Here is a 25,205-nt window from a genome sequence, read left to right as displayed (position 1 = left end):
GGTTTTATGATTCAACATTGAAAGAATGTAAAGTTGTAGGTAGTTTAGGACGCGTAAATGGTAGTGAAAGATCAGTATTCTACTGATGACTCCAAATGCGAGCGAATCAAGAAAAGCTGGCAGAAAAAGATGATTTTAGAATGGACCATCATTCGTTTCCATTGCAAACTTTAGAAACAAGTTCGTGTGGAAGCTTTGAAGAAAAGTTCACTGACAATATGTATCAACAGAAAAGAGGCCCATTATAGGAGGACGGCGGCATTTTGCAGTGAAGGAAGACATAAGTTCAGACGTAAGCATCAAATATTATAAATTAATAGAGCAGAAAAGCTAAGGCAATAGTCCGATGAAGAGGAAGATGCATTTCTTGCGAACGAGCGTCAAAATATCAGCAATTCAGGGAGAAACCAGCAGCCCTTTCCGTACGTTGATACATAAAACTATGAATGAAAGCTAACTTGAAACAATAGAGAGACGAGTAAGTCTGGATTAGAAGCTGAAATTGGACGACGCCAAGATTACGCGTTGGAAACGGTGGACCAAGCTACAAGCTGTACGTAAGAAGAAAAGGGAAAAATAAATCAGAATATTGTTGTCTAATCTAAAGAAGTATCTGAAAAGCCCTGTGTTGTACATTTGAAGGGCATTGCTAGACAGACAACTGCGGCAACCTTGAAAGAAATTTTAGGTGGACGCGACTATGTAATTGCAGTAAATGTGTTTTCACCTGACGGAGATTTTTCCAAAGGAATATCTGTGTTTCGAAATGAGAAGCTTGCGCAAGATGCTATACGGCGCCTATCTATTCAACCGGTGGATGGAAAATACATATCAGCTTCCGTTGGAAAAGCAGAAGCAAGCGAAGATTCAATATTTTCTACGCAACGAAAAGAACTTGAGAAAAGGAAAGAGGAAGAGAAAAACGATACGTCAGTAGAGCATCTATCGACCCTAAACAGGGCTAAATTGGAATGGCTGTTGACGCGCATGAGTTGTGAAAAAGGATCTATAGCAAATGTTTCATGCTTTGCCATCGATCACGTTGATAAGTACAAAGAGGTATGGAAATATTAAGAGAAAACAAGAGTACTAATCATTTACCGACATAGGTTTCTGAAACGATTGTGCAAGAGTTATTGAAAAACGATGAAGTTAACGAGGAAAGGATAAACGATCAATCTATTTTGGAAAAGGGGGACAGGAAATTGGGATTACTGTACGTAATGAATGACCTGCTGTTCAACGGGATATCTGGAGTGTCGCTAGTTTGGCGGTATCGAGTTGGGTACGAAATGAGACTGATGGGTCAGTAACAAGTATGCTAATTCTAGTATTTAGTTTGGAACCGTTTATACGTTCCGTTTTTGAACATTTATACGCTTTTAGTCGACAGCTGGGAGGTCGCATAAAGATGGACATGTTTTGTAAAAAGGTTGCACAAGTCATTGACGTTTGGCGAGTGTGGGTAGCTTTTCCGGAAGAAATTTTAGATTCAGCATGGCAAATGTTCAAGAGCAAGGAGATTGCAGCATCTATTAGAGCATTCACCCGAACACCAACTGCCGTTGCTCACGAAAATCGGTGGGCAACAGCCGCAGCTGAAATGGAAGTCGATCAAGATGATCAAGAATACAACGGGACTCCTGTGAATGTTTCGGAGCTTTTACTAGAGAAAGAAAAGCAGTATCATCAGCAAGAGCACGAACAACAGGACCAGCATCAGGATGCTACTTCGTCAAAGTCTTCAACTCCCGTTACTTCTTCCTCTAGTCCCGAAAAGCCTGACAATGTGAAATCGAAATTTAAGCCCAGCTTTACTAGAGGTACATTCGTGTCCCGAAAGATGCGAATGCATGCTGAAGATTTGTTTTGATGATGAAGGTGATCAACAATACTACATGACACATCAAATTTACGACAAGTTTATGCTACAGGACACAGTAAATATAGAAGATATAGCTAAAAGGGAACAGTTTCCCTGTAATCATAATATCATAAAAAGCAAGCAAACGAAACACAAAAACAGCGTAATAATACAGAAAAGAATTTTTCACAGCAAAAAGACTTGATTTTTAAGAGTTAAAAGGGAATGACGGTAAGGTATGATTACATTTTTCCAGGTTTTTCAGCGCGTTCAGCTTGTTTGCTCGCTTGTGTAGTTCCAGTATTGCTTTCTTTTTTGACGGCACTGCCAATATCGTCAAAAAAGTTGTTTAAGCCGTGGCGGACACGTTCAATGTTGAAGGTAACTTTATGGTCGGCGTCCTTGACGGAGCTTTTTAGTTTTCTTTCTTCAGTCATTTTATACTGTCAATTGAAATGAGGGAATGAAACGTATGTATACCAATTCTTCAAAAAACACAAAACTAAGTCGTTTCAGGCAGGACTCTAGTGAATTCTCCTTTTTGGTTATTGCCAACAAGAGCAGGGACGCGCATGTTCTTTATATAGCCTCATAAGCGCTCGCGCCTCTATCTTCTGGTGATGTCATAATGAAACAAGTCCTTGATTTGAGAGTAAACAAACAAACAATAAACCATGGAAAAGTATGTCTTTGTTTGCGAGGGAGAAAAAGAGAAAGAATAGACACAGGAATCAAGGAATTAAAAATTATGAGTTATTTTATCGAGATGGTTTTACGGTGAAGTTTGTATGTGACCAATTTTAGTTGAATAATCGGGATACGCAGCATGTTCCTAAGGGTACGCATAGGTAGAAACCATTGACAAAGGTAATTAAGAAAAGAAATCCAATAGAAATGTTGCTATTCATTGACATGGTCAATCAGTAGACCATTTTGACATCTCCTTTTTTTTTTATGTCAAAAGGGTATTAGGATAGCATACCATTACTTTCACAGAAACACAATCGATAACCTTTTTTACTTGCGCTTGAATGGAATAGCTTTCTATATAGCAAGCGCAATGTTATGGAGCCAGACATGTCACCACAAAGAAGCTACAATTTAATATCTACAACGTATTCGATGGATTCATTCTACGAATCATACTTTCTTTATTATTTATTATTTATTTATTCTCTATCTTTTTCTGGTTCCTTTTCTTAAAGATGGTAAAATCATACTTGATTTTATATTTTTCTTCTATTTTTTTTTGTTTATTCTCGGGTTTATTTACATTCAAATCTTACCTAGCAACGGCTACCATTTATTTACCCTGTCTGCTCTGTTCGTTTACATCGAGGCGTTCACTACCGACTTTGAGTAAATACAGAAAAACTGCGAGAGAGGATCCTGAGCTTCTTGCATTACTTTCTTTTCATAGAATGGCTACAACATTAAATTTCAATGCTCAGTCATCGAATCCTCCAAGGAGCTTTTCCAATTACTTTTGGGTATGACAATTCCATGGCATCCTACTGCCTTTTCTGCTTGTATTTAACTTTTCTAACGTTCTTTTCATATTTAGGGAGTGAATGACGAAGGTTACTATGCCCTACTTTCTCGTTTCAGCGAAATAAAACATATCAATGAAGACCTACGGTCATTTTTTCACGAAAGGTATGTCTCTTCTCTTCTCCTTGGTAACATTCCCAGAACTTTCTTCATTTTTTTTTTTTTTTGAGAAAAGAAAACGAATTTATACAATGGGAATGACACATCTTTTCTCTTTTTCGTTTTTATTTCTAACAAGTCTTCTGTAGAGCAAGCATCGAGGAGGATTATGCTAAACGAATGGCCAAATTGGCCCGCTCCAATGTGGGTGCCAATGAAACTGGAACTCTAAAAGCATCCATTCAAATGATGAAGTCCGAAATGGATACTATGGGCAAAAACCGTCTTGCAATCGCCCAGCTTTTACAAGACGATGTCTCCAACGCTTTTAGTCGCTATGCTATATCTTTAAAAGACAAAAAGAAAATTGTATTGAAATCTACTTATTTTTCCCTTCGAATTATCTTCGACTAACACTGCTTTAGATTATCGCTAGCATTGAAAAGTGCCACAAGGAAAAGGAGTCAAAGAAACAAAACTACGAAAAGGTGAGACACTCCTCCCTAAAATGATATCTATTTTTTGCTAATGACTTTTCAAAGGCTCAAGACAAGTACCATTATTTGTGCAAAAAGGTAAACTATTATGTTTCCCAACAGAATATGCTGGTTGGAAAGGATTTGGAAAGGAACAACTCCAAGCTGAAAAAGACTCAAAATTCGATTGCATCCAGTGTTTCCGAATACAAAGCTAGCGTTCAAACCGTCTCAGATACATACAACCGTTGGATAAGGGAGTGGAAGTCGGCTTGTGATAAGCTCCAGGATATTGAAGAAGAGCGTCGCCATTTTCTAAGAAGTGTCCTTTGGACTTTTACCCTTCTCGTTTCTCGTGGCGCTTTCAATGATGATGAAGCTTGCGAACGCATCCGAAAATCCCTGGAGACGTGCAATGTCAATACCGACGTTTTAAGTTTTATCGATTCTCGAGCTACCGGAACCGGTATTCCTCAACCTCCTAAATTTTACGACTTTTATAAAGGCGAAGCTCCTGAAAATGTTGTAGAGCTAGTCCAAGCAAATTTTGATCGCGCTCCATCCAATGTCGAAAACGACCACATGACCCTAAATCGCCCCTATACTCTTTCAGCAGCTGCTCGTACAGGGAATGCTACCTTGGGAGGATCCGTTGGCTCACAAAGCGTCTCTGCTGCTGTCAATCAGACAGCTGCGTCAATGTCTTCTAATTCATCTCAATCAGGCCGATTGTCACCACATAAGAAACTCCTTAGTAAATTTAAAAAATCGAGCCGCCCTGTTACCCCCAATGTCTTTAATCCTTCTTCGGACATGTCACCCATGGATGAAAACTTTCAAAAAATGTCCGTACAGAGCAATAAGCCTGATACTGACTCGGGATTAACTAATCCCCCACCTTATCAAAGCATTTCTCCGGTTTCCAGAAGACAACAGATTCAGGATGAATTTAGTAGTGTTATGAAAATGGAGAACAGAGCTGTTTCTCCCATTTCTGATAATCGAAAAAACAATTCTTCGTTCAGTTTGCGAAGGAACCAGTCTTCGAGACCTTCTTCTTCCCATTCACGTCGTGCATCCAGGCTACCACGATCTTTGACCCCTGGTGCTATTGAACCGGAATATGATTATGAAGTCAAGGAAGATTCTGTCGAAGACCTAGGCGGAACTATGAATGATGAAGATTACCAATCAGAACTCGAATCCTCTATCAAGGATGATTTTCTTGCATCGAATGGGCATGGCGTTGCAAACTTGTCAAATCCTATGTCTGGTGAATACGATGCTGAAGAAGATAGTCATTCTTTAGATATGGAGACCCCAACAAGTTCAGACGGACAAAAGATCCTTGGGTACGTTCATGCACTCTATAACTACGATGCTGCTATCCCTGAAGAGATTTCTTTCCAGAAAGGCGATACTATTGCCGTAATAAGACTTTATGAAGATGGTTGGTGGGAAGGCTTTGTTGTTGGCGACGATGATCATAATAGAGGCCAATTCCCTTCTAATTTTGTGCGTCAAATTGATGTTTAATCATCGATAAATGTTTTCAGATCTTGTGCATTCTTTTGTTCTTGCATACTTCCCATCTTTTTGTTTATTTTGATGATCTTTTGTTTATTTATCGTTTTGAAATTTCGTTGGTTAACAACTCTAATAGCTTAAATGTACTGGCATTTACAGAATTGAATAGAGATAAATACTTTAATAAATTCCAATTTACTTCAAACTTACATCCCAAATCTTGTATAAAGACTGAAAGCATTTTGCCAGCGATAACAAATTTTTGTGCGCGACATAGAAACACGGTATATGCTTCTCTAGGAAACAGAACAACAATTAACGTATGTTTGTTTACAAATGCAAGATTCTTCGTCTTATGTGAGAAGTAAGTTAAGTTAATTAAATTTTATGACTAATAAATCAAATTTAGGATATTCTCAAGTTCCTTCATCATCAGGTATTCGAAATTCGACATTCGCCGATAATGGACTGGTGAGTGGACGAACGAGTTTAGCACCTCAGCGTACACTTCTTCCAATCCGTCCTTCTATGGACGTGGATGGAATGACAATGTCTTCTGCGCGGCTTGCGACACCTTCTATGAGACCCAGCTTGGCACCAGGGTAAGGCATAAATGGACTTTTAGCAGAGGCATGTAACAGCATACTAATGATGTTAGGGTACGCAGGTCTAGCATAATGAATCGAAGGATGTCAAGTGCATCTTTTATGGGCCAAGCTACATCTGCTTCGAGTATGAAGGATCCCCGTCCATTGACAGATAAACGATATCAGCAAGAGTGTGCTGCTTATGTAGTTAATTTTCTGTTAGAGTGCGGTTATCCACAGCCATTGACTCCCAATAACAGGTTTCTACCTACTACAAAGGAATTTGCTTCTATATTCAAATTCTTATACAATAAGATGGACCCAAGGTTTCGGTTTGGAGCTCGTTATGAAGAAGACGTTATAAACTGCTTAAAGAATTTGCGATATCCTTTCATAGAGTCAATATCTCGATCCCGTTTGGTAGCTATAGGAACTCCTCATAGCTGGCCTGCCATTTTAGGGATGTTGCATTGGCTTGTATGCTTGATCCAGTGTACCGAGCAGGCTGTTGATATGGCTTATTTCGTAGAAAACGATACATTGAATGATCACTTCGTCAACAAGACACTATTTGACTACCTTGTTCGAAAGTACCATTTATTTTTACAGGCTTCTATGGATGAAGAACCGGAACAAGAATTAAAGGCATCGTTTGAGGAGCAAAATAAGGAAATTAATGCTAAAATTCAGTTGCTACAACATGAAAATGATGAATTACTAAAGCAAAAGCAAGCAGCAGGTGATTTGGACTCTACCATCGAGCTTTTAGAAGAAAGATTCAAAACAATGCAACGGGATGAAGTTAAACTCCAATCATTTATGTCCTCAATTCAATCAAGAATGGAGTCGAAGACTACTTTAAAGAAGCAAATTCAGCTGAGTCTTACCGAAAAAGAAACACAGTTACATGAACTGAATGAGAGGAAGAAATCCTTAAAATCGAGAGTCGATATGCAATCCATATCAACAGCTGAATATCAAAAAATGATGTCTGAGCAAGAACAATTGGATCGAAACATAAATTTCATTGGCAATAAGATAACCGAGCTAAGAAAAGAGGTTTTTGACAAAGATCTTTTAGTGCAGTCGAAAATTGATACCATTGAAAAGGAATCTCAAACATATAGTAATTTGGCTTATCGAATTGGGATTATTCCTTCAACTGCTCCTCGTGCAAGAAACGGTAATTTCGAATTAATCTTAGACCCAGATACTGGTTCCATAAATCTTGATTTAAAGAATAATGTACGACCATTTTTGAATCAAGTTCGTCACTCTATAACTATGGAATTTCATGAGGAACAAAACAAGTCTCTAAAAATCCAAGAAGTACTTGATGCATTAAATGACGCCGTCGCAGAATTACAAGATGAGCTGAACACTATTGAGTCCCGTTTAAATACAGTAATCAAAGAATGTACTATGTTGCGTGAGTCAGCAAACCAAGAGAAGACATCACTAAATGCGGAATCTCAGAAATTAGAGCATGATTTACAGCAACTTAAACTTTCTTCACATAACAGCATGCTGCAACTGGATCAGCGGATCCAAACCATTACTATTGAGGCAGATCAACTGGCTCATGCATGCATGGAGTATAAAAATAACATTTACAAGGAGGTTGCTTATATGCTCAGTGAAATAATACAGTTTAAGTTGTATATTCAAGATAGCCTAGAGGGACTGGAAACGGACTATATGAAAGAAGTTGAGGAACTTCGGTCAAAAATTGTTTAGTCCTTCTTTTTCATTTTTACGATTTTGGTTACGATCCTGATATTTCATAATTCGTTCATTTGGCTAAATTGCAATGGGTTTTTTGTTTGTTTTTTATATTTCTTATAATTCTTTTTAATTGTGCATATCATGCCATCTTTTTGATGTTGAACAAAAGCTAGTTTCTGACTTCTAAACCGGCTTTATTTTACTACTTGTATACTCTAATGCCGTTGTAGTGATTTTTAATAAACCAAATAAATATATTATTCCATTTCTTTGAGTTGTCATGCTAAAAATTAGGGACATTACAGCCTTTTTTTCTCTTTTTTCATAGACTGTTCATCCTGCTCAATTTTGGACTGGATAATCTGTCTGAATCCCTTTACAAACTTAGCATTCGTATGCAAAGGCGCATACCAATCCACAGTAAGAAACTCCTCTATGATATGTTCGGGAATGAAAGTAGTAATCTTTGCTTGAATAGCAAAGAAAAGGATATCTGCAGCCTGTAACCTAATATTTTCTCGAGAATGCACAAGAAAATTGGATATATACTTAAAAGAGTATAATGCTAAGATGTCATACTTGGATATCAGGAAACTTCTTAACATGTTAAGAATAATGATAATTCCTGCTGTTGAAGTACATTTTGTAGCTCTTCTTTGAGCTAGAAAAGCTATACGGACAACACTTGAACTGTTAGTAGATGAATTTAGATGATATGCACATACGACTTTGTAGAAGTGAACCTCTCAAATAAACCACTGAGTAACAAGGACGTAAAAGACGATACTACTTGGTAGTAAAAACGGTTATCCTCTGCCTCAGATAATAAAAAATGGACATATAGATCGAAAATATCTTGTTTCGACAACCCACAGTCTGAACCACTTTCATTTCTGAAATCTTTCAACTGGCAAACATAATGCTTGTAATTATTGTAACATAAAAATATCTAAAAAGTTAATAAACTAATTGGTGTTTGCTATATTCCAATACCTTTCCACCTCCAAAGCCATTTCCTGTGAAAGCCACTATACCTTTAAAAGCATCTTCACGAAAAACAGGATATTCGAGAAACCGGATATTCAAACTTTCTTCTTTTATTTTTTTAAAATATTCTGCCTCGCATTTGTATGAAGATGCAATAATGTTTTGTAAGCCTTCGTCACATTTTAATACGGGATGTCCTTTCAAATCGTTTAAGCACTGTAAGGCCAACAAACGAATATTATCAATTTTATCAAATGCTTGACGAACCATAAAAGAAAAAATTGAGCTGACATGAGATTTTTGAAGTTTTTGGAATTGTGAATCCAAAGTAATCAACAGTTTGAACACAAGCAAGGATTGTTTTCTTACCCATGAGCCTACATCACCTCTTGTATCGATTCTATAGTTATAAGAAATTGAAACAAGAAAGTTTGTAAATTCATTTACTTTAGTACCCGTTGACTTTCTGTACACACTTTGACATAGGCCTCTGAAAGCCGAAATAATTGAAGTCTGGAACTCTATAGATACGTTCTATAAATTAGTATGCACACCCATTTCAAGTTTCTTACCTTCGAGCAATATGATGTTTTCAAATATGAAACAATCTTTTCTTGTTGAGATATATCAATATCAGGCAGTTTTTCAATTATAGAAACGACTGTCAAGAACTCTTCAGGAGAAGAGTTTATATTATACAAAGACATAAACTCAAATAAGTAGCTGTTTGATGAGTCATGTTGTATCAAAGAGTTAAATGCATTCGATACATCCTCAGTGATTGATTCCTCTCGAAGGGAAATTGCACTTTTAAGACAATTTAAGGCAGAATCTGTTAGATTTTTACCAAAAACGCATTGAGAAGAGAATATAGAGTTTATCATTCGGCAAACTCCAGAAAGTACTTTGGTTTTCTGCGAACGGGAAAATCTAGCAACCGGCATATAAGTGCCATAATCAAGTAAAGATCCAACTTCGTCAATAACCTTGGAAGAGTCTTGATCTAATAAGCACCTCAAAATGTTTCCAATGGCGAGAAAATCTCCATAAGCATGATCAGTATTTCCGGTTGAAAGTCGGTCTTTAAGAAAAGGCAAATACACGGTAGCTTCCTTGCGGTATATTGAAAACAATTTATACAAGGATGCGTCTGCTAAATTCTGAATTTTGGAATCAAAATGATGCAAATTTTGCAACAACTTTTGGTAAATGCAAGTACGAAAATGTGGGTTTTTGGCAACCTCTAATGCATACTCGCAATAGCAGTAAGAAAGATCAGAAACAGATGTGTAATTAAGGAATGAAATAAGATTCAAACCATCGGGTACTGAGCCATGTCTTCCAACCATCTCGAATAAAGCGGCCGTTGCTGCTCTACGGATATTTACTTCTCTGTCAAACAACAAAGTTTGAAGCAAAGTATGCACAAGATTCAACTGAACAGGCTCAATATCTTTACGCAAATAGGATCTGTACAGAGACCATATGAAATAGCAAGAAGCATCACGAATGCTCTGACCAGAAACTCGTGTTCCAACGCGTATTTCATAAGACAAACCCTGTGGGATATATTGTTAGATTTTAAATAATGAACCTGTTATGGGTATAACTTACTAATTCAACAAGGGGTAGAATATGCAAAATTGTTTTATGTTTCAAAAGCCTCATGTTTGCCAACCTAGCAAAGAATAGCATAGAACCATGCCAAAGATCAGGACAAGTAATTGATATGTTAACAGTATTATAAATTGGATTCAAAAAGGTGTTATCGAGTGTTAAAATGATAACAGCGTCGATTACTTGTTCGGCCAAGTACCAAGGAAGACGTTCCACAATTCTGGCTAGGCCTTTTGCAGCAGACCAGCGCACAAAAGTATCGTTGTATTCGACTGAAGAAAGCAGAAAATCAATGATTTCCTCCAAATAGCTATGAACCGACATTTCGGTGTCTTGGGGTAAAGAATGAAAAGAGTCTGGGATTAAAGGGTTATATTTCCAATTGGAGGATGCATTTATGGGAATCAAAAGTAATCCGACCCTTGCATAGCATTTCGAGAGGAGTTTGTGTAGAGCGGTACTTTTACTTGAGGAATTTGATGCTTGGACGAATCTTAAAAACAATAAAACGTTGCTGGCATAATCCAAAAAGTCTTCTCTTTGACAAATCTTCAAAGTTACTGCCAAAGATGAAAGAAATCCAATTTTATAAAAGAGATTTTTTGAATCCCATGAATCAATTGAGGATTGTAGGATGCTTGGTAATAAATGCATGCAATCTTGTCTGGAGAGTAAACGCGCCAAAACCAAAGAAGCAGCTTCTCTTTCCCGTCCACTCCTATCTAAAAAAAAAAGAGAAAGGTCTGCAATACGAAGTTGGAGATTTTTGCTTTGCTCAATGGAAGAAAGTGGGAATGGGATGTTCAGCAATTGAGAAAGCCACAAAAAGTTCACATAAATTGTCTGCCATGGCAAATCTAATTCATTTATTAGGAACTGATAAAGTGTCTCAAGTTGCTGCACTTCTGTGGGAAATAAGACACGAATGATTTTGTGGCCTCTAATTCGGCAAAAATTGTACAGAACCAAGGAACTGAGAAAATTGTTTGAATCGTCATTAGAATGCACAAAATTGCTTAGTATGGGAACATACTGGGCGAGGATTTTATCTAGTAAGATAGGTTGTTGCTGGCAACCTTGTATCTGTAAAGACTAGTCAGAAGAGGATCATAAAGAGAATTGGGAATTCATACGTATTTTAGCACTTCATCACATAAACGTTGTTTTTGAGAGGGATCGTCGCCAGCTTCAAGACTTTTGCAAAAGGATTCGATGTTATAGACGAACCCGGTCAGAAATTCTTCTTCGTTGGGTATAAGAAAGCCAGGTGTTTCTTCGTCAAATTCCATCTGCCAAAAATCACATAAAGAAGTTTATCGAACCGAGTCAAGAGTGATGATGTACAAAAAGTGTTCTGGCTGTTCAAACGATGTGAGGACAAGGTCAACGATTCTGCATACGATGTGTTTTTTTTTTGTTTCTATTCCTTTTCAAAGCAATAAAATTTAAAAAGAATGAATGAATTTCTTAGCAAGACATAATTTCGTAAAGTGTACTGGTTGAATGTGAGCGATGCAAGACTTAACCCAAGAGTGCAATGCAATGAAAAAAATAAAGGACAAGGAAAGTAAGCCGTAGACAATATTAGAGATCCTCATGCAATTCTTCTTTAAGACGTCCAAACAATCCTTCTTTCAAAATTTCTGCAAATACATATATCAGGATTATTTGCTAAAAATAGCAAACCAATAAACTTCGACAATTCATTTGAAGACTTAAAAGAGAAACTTCACATTATATATGGCTCATTTTGTTTCCATTCCCTTTCCATTTGTCCTAATTATTAATTTTATGGCATTCATATTTATATATTATTTATTTACTAACGTATTTCACTAGCATTCCCTACCCGTTGTCGTCATGGTAACCAAAACTGTTCCTCTTCAATTCCTTCCTACTTGCTATCCTTCTACTAAGCCTACCAGAAGGAAAGGAAGCAAAGTAAAGATGTGGTGGGTTTATTGTCTGCTTGTTTGGTACTCAATTATTCAATGTGCTTTTGCACAAATTAGATTTACTCAACCATCGACTACAGACTCATTTTCATACGATGCCATCACAATTAAATGGGCAGAGTCGAATTTCGGAGTTTCTTTAAAAGATATTGAAAATACAAAGTTCCAAATCTGTACAAATAGTGCTGACCAGCCCAAGTATTGCTACATGGTCCCAGAAGCCGTGAAGCCTTCCTCGACCGGTTCGTATGGTCCTTTTTCCATGCCAGTCAGTCAAGGACGTCCGGGCAGAGTCTGGTTTATTTGGGCACAGTCTACTACTACTAACGGAAAAACTATCAATGACTATTCCGATTTCTTTACTATCACTGGACTCACGGGTACCTTTGATGGCAATGTTTTTCAGACGCTTATGCAGCTGGGCGTTTGGTCTAACACTCCAGTGCAACCAGAATTTACTTTATCGTGGCCAACCGGTACTATGAGAGACTGGTATTTGAAACAGACCGGTCGAATTCGTACTGGTCCCATGCAACAGAGACCGGGTTCTGTCTTTACTGCTCAAACTACAAGTTTTTCACGTCTTTGGGAAACCTCTTCCTACAGTGTTTTCACAAAATATGGTAGCATGCCTTACCCCACTTCTACTGTGCAGCCTGGTCCATCTTACACTTACACCCTATATGCAAACTATGCTTCCACGGCTTCTTCTCCAGTGGTTACTGCTACTCCTACCTATGGTTTGAGAAGAAGAGATCTCTGGTCTCGTGATGAAGTAATGGAATACGAGAAACGCCGCATGCGTATTGATGAGCCTCGTCGTGGTTTGTTCCATCCTTAAAACATTGGAGGAGCTATCCATCGCTATAAACAATAATGTCAGAGTTTTTTTATATAACTGTTTCTTTTTTGCTTCCCCTCTTGTATATTTTTACAGGCACATAGGATTTAAACAGCTTTTTTATCTGTTTCACGGTGAATGTGCCTTTATTGTTCCTATCTTTTGCCAAATTGTCTTTTCTGAGTGAGAGTGATGGAACGTAGTAATTTCCTACGTTCATTTTACTGCATCTATGGCTTCTTTTTTACTAATGTTGGGTTCACTTTTATTCTTCTCATGGATATGGTGATCATGAGCATTTTCATTCGACATTTAAGACCAATTTTCTTTCTTTTCTTTAGTTTTTTACAACGGGTCGCTTTTATTTCTGCATTCGTTTAATTGATATATATATATATATATATATATATGTATGTACACGCTCTTTATAGTTGCACGTCGATCTTTTTGGATCAAGTGTTTCATAGATACATTTGTTTCTACGCATATGTGCCTTTGATTAGTGCATGGCGGTAATTCGTTTAATTCATGGTTTTCTATCTGGTCAATGACATATTTTTTTATCGTTACGAAAGTTTATATAGTGTTTTCGAGTAGAAGAAGAAATATTCTGTAAGTGTCCTCATAAACTAAGTACCATGTTGATTTCATCCAATTGTACGCCAAGGGAATTAAAATTGTAATGGAAGATAGAGATGGTGGGTGACATTTCCATAATGCTACGCTTTGCAAGGCTTAGGAAACCAACATTGGTTTACGATACAGGCATATGGACTTTTTATGCAACATATTTATAAGAGCACCAATTTGAAATTTATTGTAAACTATTTATAGGAAAAAAGGAATGAGCTTTATGCGCTCATTAGCTAGGAAATGATATATAGAAACGGACTAGAAATTAGGAATCATAAGTATCCATATATAAGGTAGAATTCGTAATGAGGTTAATATAAAGTGGAAAAGGGATAGATTCCCGATTCAATTCTTTCACATTGTACACTGTCATCGTGTTTAGGTAGTTTTTCTCTTGCAAACTTTTGGCTTTTTATACACAATGGCAGTGGTAGCCAACAGGATTCCAGCTAAAGCAGTGCAAGTATACAAGGAACGGTTAGTCAAGCTTTCTGTTTGACGGCGATTCAACAAGTAGGCAGAGAGAGCACCGATACCGGCAAGATCGAGGGAAATGGCAGCACAAGCAGAAGTCTTACCGCCTCCAGTGAAAAATCCGGAAACTTTTTCGATAAAACCTTTGTATTCTTTCTCAACTTCTTTCTTCTTATTTGCTCCCTTTTTCTTGCCATGGGTTTCTTCCTTTCCATCGTCTTCACCAGGCACGCCAGGATGCAAATAAGAACCGGCGTCCTGTTCGTCTAAGACAACCACTTTTTCGTCTCTCTGAGGGTGCTGTTCGGCAAAAACAGGTTCGACCTGAGGAGGAAGGGGAGCAGCCTTCTCTTCTTCCGTCTGTGGAAGTGCATTGTCTTTTAAAATCTCTGCATAAGAAGGGTGACTAGGGGCGTTCGTAGAGTTGGCCATGATAACAATAAAGACGCGAACTAGATTCAATCGTAAATGAAAATTACACAAAAAAGTTCCTTCTGTCAAATAAAAAGTCAAAGCAATCCAATAAAAGCAATGAGTATGCTAACACAAAATATAGAATTAATACTCAAACAGTAAATCGACGTTCGTACTAAACACTCAGCGAATTCTTAAAAATAGCTGAAATCAAAAGAATATGTTCTTGGTAGGACGGAACTTGCCAATTTATGCATTTCATCATGAACAAAAACAATGATGTCACAGTTTGAGGACCGCCTACATAATTTTCTAGGAATGACCAATGTACGCAAGAGAGATGTTAAAGAGCTTTCTTTTCCAGAGGAACCAACAATCACAAAGCTGTCGTTTTCTCGAATTGTCGAGTTCATTTAGATCAGCCAGCACCAAAAAAAAATAAAAAAAAATTGGGCTTCGAGGGGGCTCGAACCCCTGACCACTTCGACCCAAACGAAGTATGCTACCACTACACCACGAAGCCAGCTGTTGATATTATTTATAATTAGACTATTATATTAAGCTGGGTTTGTAACTTAGTTTAGCTGCTTTTTATGAAAGATATGAAGCTAAAATTCTTGCTAACCTTGTTTGTAAACTTTCAAGAAAGCTTTTGAATACAATGGAGGAAATAGTTTGAGATGAGCTTTGATTTTTTAGGAACATCTGCTCTATGCTATGCTTACTAACGATTTTGAACAAGACACACATAAGAAACGAAATTGCTTGCTTATTCAGGAACAAAAGAAGGAAACTAGAATAAAAAGAAGTTGGAAATGAACGCAGATAAAACGCATTTTTACTATATCGCTTGCCTTGCATTGTCAGCTCCCGTACAAGACACCCTGAAAAGCGACAGACACTTTACCCTAACCTAAAGCAAACAACGAACAGTCACAAAAAAACTACCAAATTTGTTTGGCAAACTTGGAAACAAACCAGCAGCGTTTCTGTCACAATGGTATGTACAAGAGAAATTGCAGACTGAATGTGAATCTAACATGATATAGGGTATTGACATTGAGAGACACCACGTCAGAAAGTCTCAACGCAGCAAGCCTGCCTCTGAGAATGTCTATTTGAAGCTTTTGGTCAAGTTGTACCGCTTCTTGGCTCGTCGTACTGACTCTCGCTTCAACAAGACTATCTTGAAGCGTCTTTTTCAATCCAAGACCAACCGTCCCCCTATCTCTATCTCCAAGATTGCTGCTTTGACCAGTCGTAAGGCTTCCAATCTTGAAGGTAAGACCGTTGTTACTGTTGGTACCGTTACCGATGATGAGCGTATGTTGACTGTCCCCAAGCTCTCCGTCGCCGCTCTTCGCTTCACCAAGTCTGCCCGTGCTCGCATCTTGAAGGCTGGTGGTGAAGTCATGACTTTGGACCAACTCGCTCTCCGTGCTCCCACTGGTAGCAACACTGTTCTCCTTCGTGGTAGAAAGCATGCTCGTGAGGCCTACCGTCACTTTGGTTTCGGTCCTCACAAGCACAAGGCTCCTCACGTCCGCTCTGAGGGCCGTAAGTTTGAGGAAGCTCGTGGTCGCAGAAAGTCTCGTGCCTTCAAGGTATAAAATGCTTTCTCCAACTTTATACCTTTTCCTTTTCTGTACTTTCCTACTTGTTTCATCTTTGGGTTGCTTGTCTGGTTTTTACATCATCTTGTGTATCTAATTTCACTCGACATTCGTAGATAAAATCCTTACTACTGTGTCTACGATGATATACATCACTACTTTTTCTCTCAAGCATGTAGATAAATAGTTGTAGGAGTTTCAGTATGAATGCAAATTTTTGAGTTTGATGCAGTTTTCGCATGGTTGCTTTTCTTTCCTTGCCTTTTTTTTGTATTAATACGTCTTGCGATTTCTCCAGTCTTGATCTAGACGATTTAAAATTGTTGCCAAAGTATGGTTTATAAATTTCATTATTAAATTACAAAATTCATGATTTTCTGTATAACACTTCCTTTATTTACCTTTCCGATAAATCCGAAAAATTTTACCATACCTAAAGTCTCGGTAAACGACTTAGTAACGGCTTGCTCTTCACTATTATTTGGGTGTCTTTCTTCTTTTGTCAACCACCATCTTGGGTACCACATCGAAGTTTTATTAAAAATGAGTCGTAGAAGCCCTCGTACACTTTATGTTACCGGTTTTCGAGATGGACTCCGTGCTCGTGAACTTGCTTACGAGTTTGAGCCGTACGTCTTGCTTAAGGTCTGAAATTTGACATACTGACCTCACAGATTTGGCCCATTAGTTCGTTGTGATATTCCTATTCCTCGAACTCGCTCTTCTAGACCGTATGTCACAATGGAATGTAGTTATCGAATCCTTTATTGTTTGATCGCATGCTGCTTCCTCATACTGAAACTCAACTAACATTTGAACGGCAGTTTTGCATTCGTAGAATACGAAGACTCCCGGGATGCTGAAGATGCTTATTATGAAGTTCACGGTCGTCGCCTCGAACGCGGTGGTGGAACTCTGCGTGTTGAATGGGCCAAGCAGCCTCCTCCTCCATCCGGCGGCCCTGTCCGCCGTACTACTACCCCTGGTAGAAGAGATCGTGGTGGCCGTGTACGTGGTCCTGAACGCGGTGAACGTGGCCGTCTTGGTACCCGTTCTCCTTCCCCCGGTGGTGACCGCTCTCCTTCTCCCAGACGTTCAATGAGCCCCCGTTACCGTTCACGTAGTAGAAGCCCTGATCGCCGCGATCGCTCTCCTAGTTACGAGCGTGGCCGTGAGTCTCCATACTATCGTTCAACCTCTCCTCGCCGTAGTCCCCATCCTGATGAAGTTGAATATCGTCGTACCAGTGCCTCTCCCCGTGACAGCGCTCCTAATGATCTTCAAGCTGCTCAGCCTCCCAGCGAAGCTTCCACTTTTGCTCAGGCTGCCCCTGCAGAGGAGCATAAGGACTACACTGCTCCTTCCACCGACCAAAACCCCGTAGAGCAATCCTCTGAACAGCAGCCTGAACAACAGCCTGAACAACAACATTCACCCCAGCAAACAGAAAAACCAGCTGAGTTTGAGGCTCCTTCAGCCGAGCCCGCTCAAACCAATGCTGAATCAACTGAAGCTGTCGAACCTGCTCAACCCACTGAACCCACAGCCGATAGCGAACGTCAAGAGTAAAATTTGAAAAACTGGAGTTAAAAGATTGTCGCTTAATTCCTATTCCTTTTAAATTAGTCGTTTTTCCCGTTTTTCCTTTTTCGTAAGCGCTTTAGATGAAAATCGACATTTTCAAGTACCATCACATGTAGATAAAACGAAAACGCCGAGCTGTTAAATGCTTATATTTTTTTGCTTGATCGATTTGCATTTTAATGGTATTAACAAGGTATTATGAAGTTTTGAGAGGCGGTTTAAATGGCGAAGTCCCACATTTACTTCCTGTCGTCGTTTTTACACCCTTTGTATGTAATGAGGGAATTGTATGTAAGATTTGGTACCATCTTGCGTTCGCTCCTTAGAAGTTCATTGTCAGGAATCTTAGCTTGAGCTGTTCTACTAGACGGGCGAAAATTGTTTTGACACTTCAATTTAACCTTGCTTTATCGTTTCATTACCAGCAAGTAAGTTATATTTTTGATCCACTGATGTTCAGGATTTGGTTTTACTATCTTTAAAATTTTCAAGAGAATATACTGAAATAGTTTTATTTGTAAATTTATTTTTGCATACTATGATCTGAAGACGTAGAGGTTTTAAGTTACATGTTCTATAAATCGTTTCCTATAAAAAGGATTTATCGCTGTTATTTCTACAAGATCTACAACATTCAATGTAGCACAAAACGAAAAATTATTTTTATTGCTAGTAATGCATTTAAACACGACCAGCGGCAGCAACCTTGGCGTTGAAACGCTCCTTGCGCTCCTCGCCAGTAAGCTTTCTTTGGGTGTACTTGAGGGATTCGGCCTTGATAGCAGAAAGGTCCTTGTCGCTCTTCTTGGGGGCGGGATCTTCACGGATCTTGGAGAAAGCCTCAGCATAGATATCTTCAAGTTGGTCACTCTCAATACCGTCAGCAATCAAGCTAGAGAATTGCTTTTGGAAACGCTCTTCATCATCGTCAATAAGCATTTCCATGTATTCAGCAACGTGACCACCGTAGATGTACTTGCGGACAGTCTCGTCATCCAATTCCTCAGATTCAATGTCGTAACCAGGGAAACGGCTAGGAGAGTGAGGAACGTATAAACCACCATCGGAGGCACCCTTCATGGCACCGAAGACGCGAGAACCAGTAGAGGTACGCTTCAAACCGACGTCCAAGAAGACCTTAAAGGGGCGAGGACCGTCCTCAATGGCTTCGGTAAGTTCAAATTGACCTTCGGGTTCAGTGATACCCTCGTATTTGTCAGCAAGGCCAATCTTGATGAGAGCACGACGAGCGACCAAAAGACCGGTAGCATAAGCAGCGGACCAGTTAGCCAAACCCCACTTGATACCGTAGCGGGGAAGCTCAGAAGAGTGAGCAGCAGCAAGAACATAGTCACCGGTAACTCTAGAAGAGATAACTTGGCAGGTCACGAAACGGTTGGAGAAACGGACAACCAAACGGTACTTGGGGGCATTATACTTGTTCTTGGCTTGGGAGATCAAGCGCTTACGAGCATAGTAGTCAGTCTTACCTTCACGACGACGGCGGTATTTAGTTTGGAAGCGTGAAAAGTAAGGGCTGCTCTTGACCTGCTTAACGAAAGCCATTTTGGTGGTGTGTTTGTTTCATTTCGCACCTCATTTGCAAAGTTTCGACTCTGTGACTGTTCATACCATTACTGAGATATAGCCTCACTCGTTATGTAATATAAGAATACTGAAAGATTCGTACTTAAAGGTATCGCTATTTTGTAAACAAAAAAGGAAAAGTAAATTATGCAGTGTAAGTAAAACCTTGCAAAACGTCTAAGAGAACCTGCTTGCCTTTCTTTCTTTTTCAGTTTATTGCCAGTAAGTTCTCTCAAAAAATTTAGGGAAAATACAGTTTCTATTAGACTTTAAGAACGTTATGAAAACACAAAACAATCCCCCCGCTTCATGTATTGCTTCAATAAAGAAAACATACTAATCGAAAGAGAAAGCATTCTTCATTCAGTTATTATTTAAGAATTGTCTTTGCTTTTCCCAAACCATCTCCCTGCTACTTTGTTTATTTTCTAGGCGGCAATGTTTGTTTACTAAGGGTTCATAGATGCGAATGCCAGCAAAAGCTATTTTCCCAAGAGCAAAACACCAAGAACCTTAAAAAAAATTCTCTTTTTGGGCTTTTTATCGATATTAGTGCCCTCTCGGGTCAGTAACAGCATCCACTTTTGGGGCAATGAGTTCCTCCAGCGCAGACAGTTACGGTCACCACATCCGAAACCGCTTCAATTCCGAGCAGCCAAATCCAAGTGTTGGTACAACCTTTGAGTATGGCTGGTACCTGATTTCTCGGCGGTGCGCTCAGGATGTCGAAGAAGGCATTATCATGCTTCGACGTTGTATGGAGTATGACCTTGCTCTGTATCGAGAGTCAATGTATTCAATAGCCCTAGGATACAGCTTTCTAAAAAGATACGATGATGCTCGCTACTGCACGACGACACTTTTGCGTGAATACCCGAACGACATGGAAGCAATTAAACTTCACGCTGAGTTGAAGGAAATGAGAGACAGAGAAGCGATTGCTGCAAGCTCCTGTATTGCTGTTTGTACAGCCACGACTTTTGGTCTCCTCTTAGCTTCTTGGATCCACGCATTAGTTACGAAAGATCGTTAGCTACACCAGGAAGCTACAAGGAAAATGCAAAAGATCAAAACCCGCTCAAGAACTTTAATATCCTCACATCATTTCTTGTTAATTGTCTGAATGTCTCAACTTTTTGAGAAATCGTGTATTCAGCTACCTCATTCAGAAATTCTAGCTTTCACTTCGGGCTTGGGTTAAAATTGTCCTCTTATAAAAAAGCAACCAGACACAGCATTCTCATTCACCCACTAAACTGCTGATGAGCGACGCACGACGCGCTCGGATACTTGGTTTAGTTTTTACCTGTTAAACAAATTCATAATAAAATACCATGATTCCTTTATACTTCGAAACCTCGTAAGTAATTTTGCTCCTGTACTTCAAAAGATACACATCCAGTAGGCCTTCGATAGTCAATGCATACAAGTTTCACAGCGGAAGTACAAAAATAAAAAACAAAAAAAGCTCTAAAACTCTTGTTAATATTCAAATAAAAAAAAAAGTTTTGTAGTACCCGTAATACAACAAGGGCAGCTAAACTAAAGCTTTGAATCATTTGTTCATGAACTTCATCCTTTGCTAACTACCCGATATATCACCACATAACCACCACTAAGTGTTGGTTCCATTTTTTAAAAAAAAAGTGTTGCAAATCGGTTTTGCTGGAGTTATTCTCATAGCAAAATGGAGTCACTACCAGTAGTTTGGTACTGCCATGCTTGTGGAAATGAATTTCAGCAACCTGGAAATTGTACCAGATGTAATAGTGACTTTGTCGAAATGGTATGCTTAGGATCATTTATAATAAAAAATGGGCTTTTAGTTGATGACTTATCTTCATTAAAGCTTTAAATTAGTTCCAAAATAAAGAAACTGAATTTTTAAACTTACCATTTTTATTTTTAGATTGAGCCTACTACGGCTCCTCAGGATGATCCTAGAGTTCAAAATATAATTCCTATACCAGAGCTGGCTGATCCTAATGCTATGTTACAGAACATATTTCGTGCCTTTGGCACCCAGGCCGAACCGTCTGAATCCCAACCGAATCCAGCTCCTGAAAATGAAGCTACAAATCCATTCGCCGATCCCCATTCTGGTGAATTACCGAATGCTGCACAGTCTGAGTCGACACCGGATTCATCCTTCCCTCGAGATACGACTCCCAATCCAAATGGAACTCCATTTGTTACGCCCGGAATTGTGAATGTAGGGCAAGTACATAATCTGTTTCAGACTCTATTAGGCCCCGGGTTAAACCGTTTGTCTAGATCTCCTACCTCAAGCCAACCTTCCTCCGCCAATACCCATGAGACGGCCCCTCATGGTGTTGACCCTGCAGGAACGGATCCAGCTGAGCATTTAACTGGAGCCTATGTAGATACTCCTCTACACGAGGCGCTTCCTTCTTATGCTTCTTCGGTCAATCAACAGGCTCAAGATGCGACTGCTAATTCTGGACAACAACCTCCAGTTAATGAGCAGTCTCAGTCAACTGATGAAGGTCAACCTGGATTTTTTAGATCTAACTCAGGACTGCCTTTTGCTGCTCAAAGTTTTGTTTTCTCCATGGGCCCTAATGGAACCTTACATCAAGTAAACACTCCTAGTGAAGGTGCTCAAGATACTCAAGCAGGTGCTATTCCTATCGCGGACCTTGGATCTATTTTGGAAAGAGTTTTTGGCTCTTTAAACCAAAATGAAGGTCAAACTGGTGAAGGTGAAACTCCATTCAATGCTGCTAACATTTTTTCGAACGTCTTCAATTTGGCTGGAAATCCAGGAGATTATGCTTGGGGTGCAAGAGGATTAGATGACATTATTTCGCAGCTAATGGAGCAAGCGCAAGGTCACAATGCACCTCCTCCTGCTTCAGAAGAAATTATTTCCAAACTTAAAATACGATCTCCTCCGGTTGATCTATTAGGGGAAGATAATGAATGTACGATATGTATGGAAAATTTTAAAGAAACTGATCAGGTTATCGAGCTTCCTTGTAGCCATTTTTTTCATGAAAATTGTGTGAAGCCCTGGCTGCGTGTAAATGGAACTTGTGCTATCTGCCGTGCTCCTATTGATCCTTCCATTAAGGTAAATGAAGGTTCAAGCGATTCTCAAGAATTACGAGAAACAGTCAATTCTGAAAATCCTTATCAACGTGAAGCTCATAGAGCTACGACTTTTGAAGGAAATGAGCCTAATGAAAGCAGCGCAAGACCAAACGTTGATGCATCATCATCAGCTAATAATTATGTGGACGAGGAACCTTTGGAGTAAAGTGACAGAAGAAGTTGATAAATCGCTTTAATTTGGTTTGCTTAATTTTGATGTTTATACTGTTGGGTGAATGAGTAACCGAGGTCTTGATGGCGGTGTTTTTGAAAGCTCAAAATATGGCTATCTGATTTTTATGATCCTTTTAGTGAGTGTGTGGTACATATTCTTCAGAGTTTATGGAGCAATAATTACTGTTGGAAAAAAAGAATCTCGTCTTCGTCGAACCGTTGATATTGGATGAGAAGCGTACAGTGTTTTGCCAACTAAGTCATGATTTTATTTATGAAAAATATCGGTATATTAGAAACGTAGGAGACAGAAGAAGCAAAGAAAAGAAGTTTTGTTTGTGAACGGTATACACTATATATAGATACAATGAACTATATGTGTTTGGAATGATTATAATGATTCACGATGATGAAAAAAATTAATTTAGCTAAAGTATCAAAAACGGGCTAATACTACTTCAAACACTGCATTTTTATAGTTGGGGTCAATTATGTTACGCTCGTTACATTTGAAAAGTAAAATCATCACAATATTATAATGATAGCGGATTGTTGGATAAGTGAAAAGGAGATCAAAAGCTGGAAGAAAGTCGCCCAACCGAAAACATTATTCGCAAATAGTAGGGTCGTAAGAAGAATCGGCATGCCAATGTTCGTCAAGCGAGGTAATTTTATCTTCTATTTCTTTGGGAATATGAAAGGAGAAAATATCCAAATTATGTTTAATTTGATCACGGTTCGTACACTGGACGATAGGTACATAACCCTTTTGAAGACTCCAACGAAGCAATAATTTGGGAACATCAACGCCGACGGCATTAGCAAGTTCCACGAGCGTTGAATCTTGAAGACGAATTCCATTTGTGAGAGGTGAGTAGGCTTCCACAAGGATGTTGTGTCCTTTACACCAATTCACAATTTCGTCTCTGGCAAGAAAAGGATGTAGTTCGATCTGATTAACTATGGGAAAGTACTTTGGTTTAGAAGCATATAGTTCTTCTAGGTGCTTAGTTCCGTAATTACAGACGCCCACATAACGGATATCTCCTCTTTCAATAAATTCTTCCATGACTCCCCAGCTTTCGATTCTAGCTTTACTGCCGGCTGCCGGAGAAAAGATGGAAAAAATATCAATATAAGTACCCAAATGATGCAGACTGCTACGAATGGAAGCGCGTGTTGCCGCATAATCAGAACAGTTAGCTAATTTTGTGCTCAAAATGATATCTGTTCTAGGAGCTCGATTTCGCTCACACCAATCAATTACGGCTTTTCCACACACATCCTCATTTCCAAACACTTCAGAAGTATCAATCCGTCGATATCCTGCGTCCAATGCTGCAGTCACCAGGTCATAACAGTCTGCATACTTGATTCGAAAAACGCCAAATCCAATTCTCGGTAAAGACAACCCACTTGGAAGCTGAATATGCTTAGGCTCTTCGTTTATTTCACTCATTTTTATTGAAAGTACTCTGGCATTAAAAATTTTGTTATAATGAGAAGAGTTGAGATGTATCTTGTACTGGAAATCGCTAGTACAGTATAGTGACGTAAAATTTATATTCCTGCTCGAATAGGTATATTGGAACACCCTTGAATATTTGTGATTTAAGATCTGTGAAAATGCATTAATAATCTTTTATTATTCTAAGCATGCTTAGAATTCTTACTTAGAACCCAAAAAAAATTTTGTTTTCGTTGTCTGTGGGAAGGTGCTTTTACTCGCTAGGATTGGCAGAACGAGGATGATGAAGCTTTGTACTGATGTCCGAAAAGCTATAAAAACGGCCCCATTTGTTTTATCGATACTCAAGTCGATGTATGTCCCAATCTTGTTTGATTCTTGCCAAATTAACGAAACGAAATTTTAAAGGTACCTCAGTCTACAGACACAGCAGAGAAAGTAAGGTCCTGCTGAAGTTTTCATTTGCATGTTTCTTCAAAACTGTCCTTTCAATTACTGATATGGAGACATTATGTATTCACAGTCCCTGAAGGAGCCTTTCCTTATATTGGAAAACGTACATTCAACAACTGAAGGTGAAACCTGAACAGAACCTGGTCAGCTAATTACAGAGAATTGTGGTGTCTGAGAAATAGTGACTGAACGACTTGTACGAGGTTATCTACCAGTTAAGGGTAGGTGCCTTTCCAAATGGAAGTGATGAACTTGGAAAATGCGTCCAAAGACGAACATTTTTTTTGGGATCACTTTTTATTTTGATCTACAAAAACCATTAGCTCTTTGATGTGTACCGCCTCTCGTGAGACGCTTACATTTACCGAAGACAAAAAAGCCAACTTAGGTCAAAAAACAGTTTTGTCGAATTCGCATACTCAAGAAATATTGAATTCTACCATTTTGTATCTATCAGAGCCT

General features: G+C 38.8%; 13 protein-coding genes and 1 non-coding gene across 14 annotated transcripts; 8 read left to right on the top strand and 6 right to left on the bottom strand.

The window, feature by feature from the left end:
* Positions 1-95: 95 nt before the first annotated feature.
* SOMG_00957 (U2-associated protein) lies at positions 96-1,873 on the top strand (the record flags this gene model as incomplete). Its single annotated transcript, XM_056179750.1, has 7 exons — positions 96-180; positions 231-292; positions 343-422; positions 471-553; positions 611-1,059; positions 1,110-1,285; positions 1,339-1,873. The coding sequence occupies 7 exons, from the start codon at positions 96-98 to the stop codon at positions 1,871-1,873; spliced, it is 1,470 nt and encodes a 489-aa protein (XP_056036543.1).
* Positions 1,874-2,106: 233 nt separating this feature from the next.
* tam11 (Schizosaccharomyces specific protein Tam11) lies at positions 2,107-2,301 on the bottom strand (the record flags this gene model as incomplete). Its single annotated transcript, XM_056179749.1, has 1 exon — positions 2,107-2,301. One exon carries the CDS (start codon positions 2,299-2,301, stop codon positions 2,107-2,109), a length of 195 nt encoding a protein of 64 aa, XP_056036544.1.
* A 984-nt stretch (positions 2,302-3,285) lies between these two features.
* On the top strand, positions 3,286-5,526 carry imp2 (F-BAR domain protein Imp2; the record flags this gene model as incomplete). Its single annotated transcript, XM_056179748.1, has 5 exons — positions 3,286-3,354; positions 3,429-3,520; positions 3,664-3,883; positions 3,940-4,002; positions 4,057-5,526. The coding sequence occupies 5 exons, from the start codon at positions 3,286-3,288 to the stop codon at positions 5,524-5,526; spliced, it is 1,914 nt and encodes a 637-aa protein (XP_056036545.1).
* A 327-nt stretch (positions 5,527-5,853) lies between these two features.
* On the top strand, positions 5,854-7,841 carry ndc80 (Ndc80 complex subunit Ndc80; the record flags this gene model as incomplete). Its single annotated transcript, XM_056179747.1, has 3 exons — positions 5,854-5,881; positions 5,927-6,119; positions 6,176-7,841. 3 exons carry the CDS (start codon positions 5,854-5,856, stop codon positions 7,839-7,841), a joined length of 1,887 nt encoding a protein of 628 aa, XP_056036546.1.
* Positions 7,842-8,128: 287 nt separating this feature from the next.
* On the bottom strand, positions 8,129-11,722 carry alp1 (tubulin specific chaperone cofactor D, Alp1; the record flags this gene model as incomplete). Its single annotated transcript, XM_056179746.1, has 6 exons — positions 8,129-8,513; positions 8,555-8,778; positions 8,823-9,350; positions 9,389-10,375; positions 10,431-11,516; positions 11,567-11,722. The coding sequence occupies 6 exons, from the start codon at positions 11,720-11,722 to the stop codon at positions 8,129-8,131; spliced, it is 3,366 nt and encodes a 1,121-aa protein (XP_056036539.1).
* A 571-nt stretch (positions 11,723-12,293) lies between these two features.
* Positions 12,294-13,229, top strand: knh1 (conserved fungal cell wall protein, Kre9/Knh1 family Knh1; the record flags this gene model as incomplete). Its single annotated transcript, XM_056179745.1, has 1 exon — positions 12,294-13,229. One exon carries the CDS (start codon positions 12,294-12,296, stop codon positions 13,227-13,229), a length of 936 nt encoding a protein of 311 aa, XP_056036540.1.
* A 1,011-nt stretch (positions 13,230-14,240) lies between these two features.
* SOMG_00951 (Schizosaccharomyces specific protein) lies at positions 14,241-14,768 on the bottom strand (the record flags this gene model as incomplete). Its single annotated transcript, XM_056179744.1, has 1 exon — positions 14,241-14,768. The coding sequence occupies one exon, from the start codon at positions 14,766-14,768 to the stop codon at positions 14,241-14,243; it is 528 nt and encodes a 175-aa protein (XP_056036541.1).
* Positions 14,769-15,201: 433 nt separating this feature from the next.
* On the bottom strand, positions 15,202-15,273 carry SOMG_20052. Its single transcript has one exon. It is a non-coding gene; the product is annotated as a tRNA-Pro (tRNA).
* A 474-nt stretch (positions 15,274-15,747) lies between these two features.
* rpl1801 (60S ribosomal protein L18) lies at positions 15,748-16,360 on the top strand (the record flags this gene model as incomplete). Its single annotated transcript, XM_056179743.1, has 2 exons — positions 15,748-15,750; positions 15,800-16,360. The coding sequence occupies 2 exons, from the start codon at positions 15,748-15,750 to the stop codon at positions 16,358-16,360; spliced, it is 564 nt and encodes a 187-aa protein (XP_056036542.1).
* Positions 16,361-16,906: 546 nt separating this feature from the next.
* On the top strand, positions 16,907-17,932 carry srp1 (SR family protein, SRFS2-like protein Srp1-like; the record flags this gene model as incomplete). The annotated part of the gene is made up of 3 exons (XM_056179742.1): positions 16,907-16,992; positions 17,038-17,094; positions 17,188-17,932. 3 exons carry the CDS (start codon positions 16,907-16,909, stop codon positions 17,930-17,932), a joined length of 888 nt encoding a protein of 295 aa, XP_056036336.1.
* Positions 17,933-18,628: 696 nt separating this feature from the next.
* rpl502 (60S ribosomal protein L5) lies at positions 18,629-19,513 on the bottom strand (the record flags this gene model as incomplete). Its single annotated transcript, XM_056179741.1, has 1 exon — positions 18,629-19,513. One exon carries the CDS (start codon positions 19,511-19,513, stop codon positions 18,629-18,631), a length of 885 nt encoding a protein of 294 aa, XP_056036335.1.
* A 613-nt stretch (positions 19,514-20,126) lies between these two features.
* On the top strand, positions 20,127-20,567 carry SOMG_00947 (mitochondrial fission protein TPR repeat-like; the record flags this gene model as incomplete). Its single annotated transcript, XM_056179740.1, has 1 exon — positions 20,127-20,567. One exon carries the CDS (start codon positions 20,127-20,129, stop codon positions 20,565-20,567), a length of 441 nt encoding a protein of 146 aa, XP_056036340.1.
* A 654-nt stretch (positions 20,568-21,221) lies between these two features.
* Positions 21,222-22,814, top strand: bop1 (ubiquitin-protein ligase E3, RNF126-like protein; the record flags this gene model as incomplete). The annotated part of the gene is made up of 2 exons (XM_056179739.1): positions 21,222-21,320; positions 21,444-22,814. The coding sequence occupies 2 exons, from the start codon at positions 21,222-21,224 to the stop codon at positions 22,812-22,814; spliced, it is 1,470 nt and encodes a 489-aa protein (XP_056036339.1).
* A 615-nt stretch (positions 22,815-23,429) lies between these two features.
* SOMG_00945 (xylose and arabinose reductase) lies at positions 23,430-24,281 on the bottom strand (the record flags this gene model as incomplete). The annotated part of the gene is made up of 1 exon (XM_056179738.1): positions 23,430-24,281. The coding sequence occupies one exon, from the start codon at positions 24,279-24,281 to the stop codon at positions 23,430-23,432; it is 852 nt and encodes a 283-aa protein (XP_056036338.1).
* Between the last annotated feature and the right edge of the window lie 924 nt (positions 24,282-25,205).

Source organism: Schizosaccharomyces osmophilus, chromosome 1 (genome assembly GCF_027921745.1).
Source record: "Schizosaccharomyces osmophilus chromosome 1, complete sequence".
In the NCBI taxonomy this organism is placed as follows: Eukaryota; Fungi; Ascomycota; class Schizosaccharomycetes; order Schizosaccharomycetales; family Schizosaccharomycetaceae; genus Schizosaccharomyces; species Schizosaccharomyces osmophilus.
Note: the sequence above shows the minus strand (reverse complement) of the source record. Positions and strands in the feature narration are given on the sequence as shown.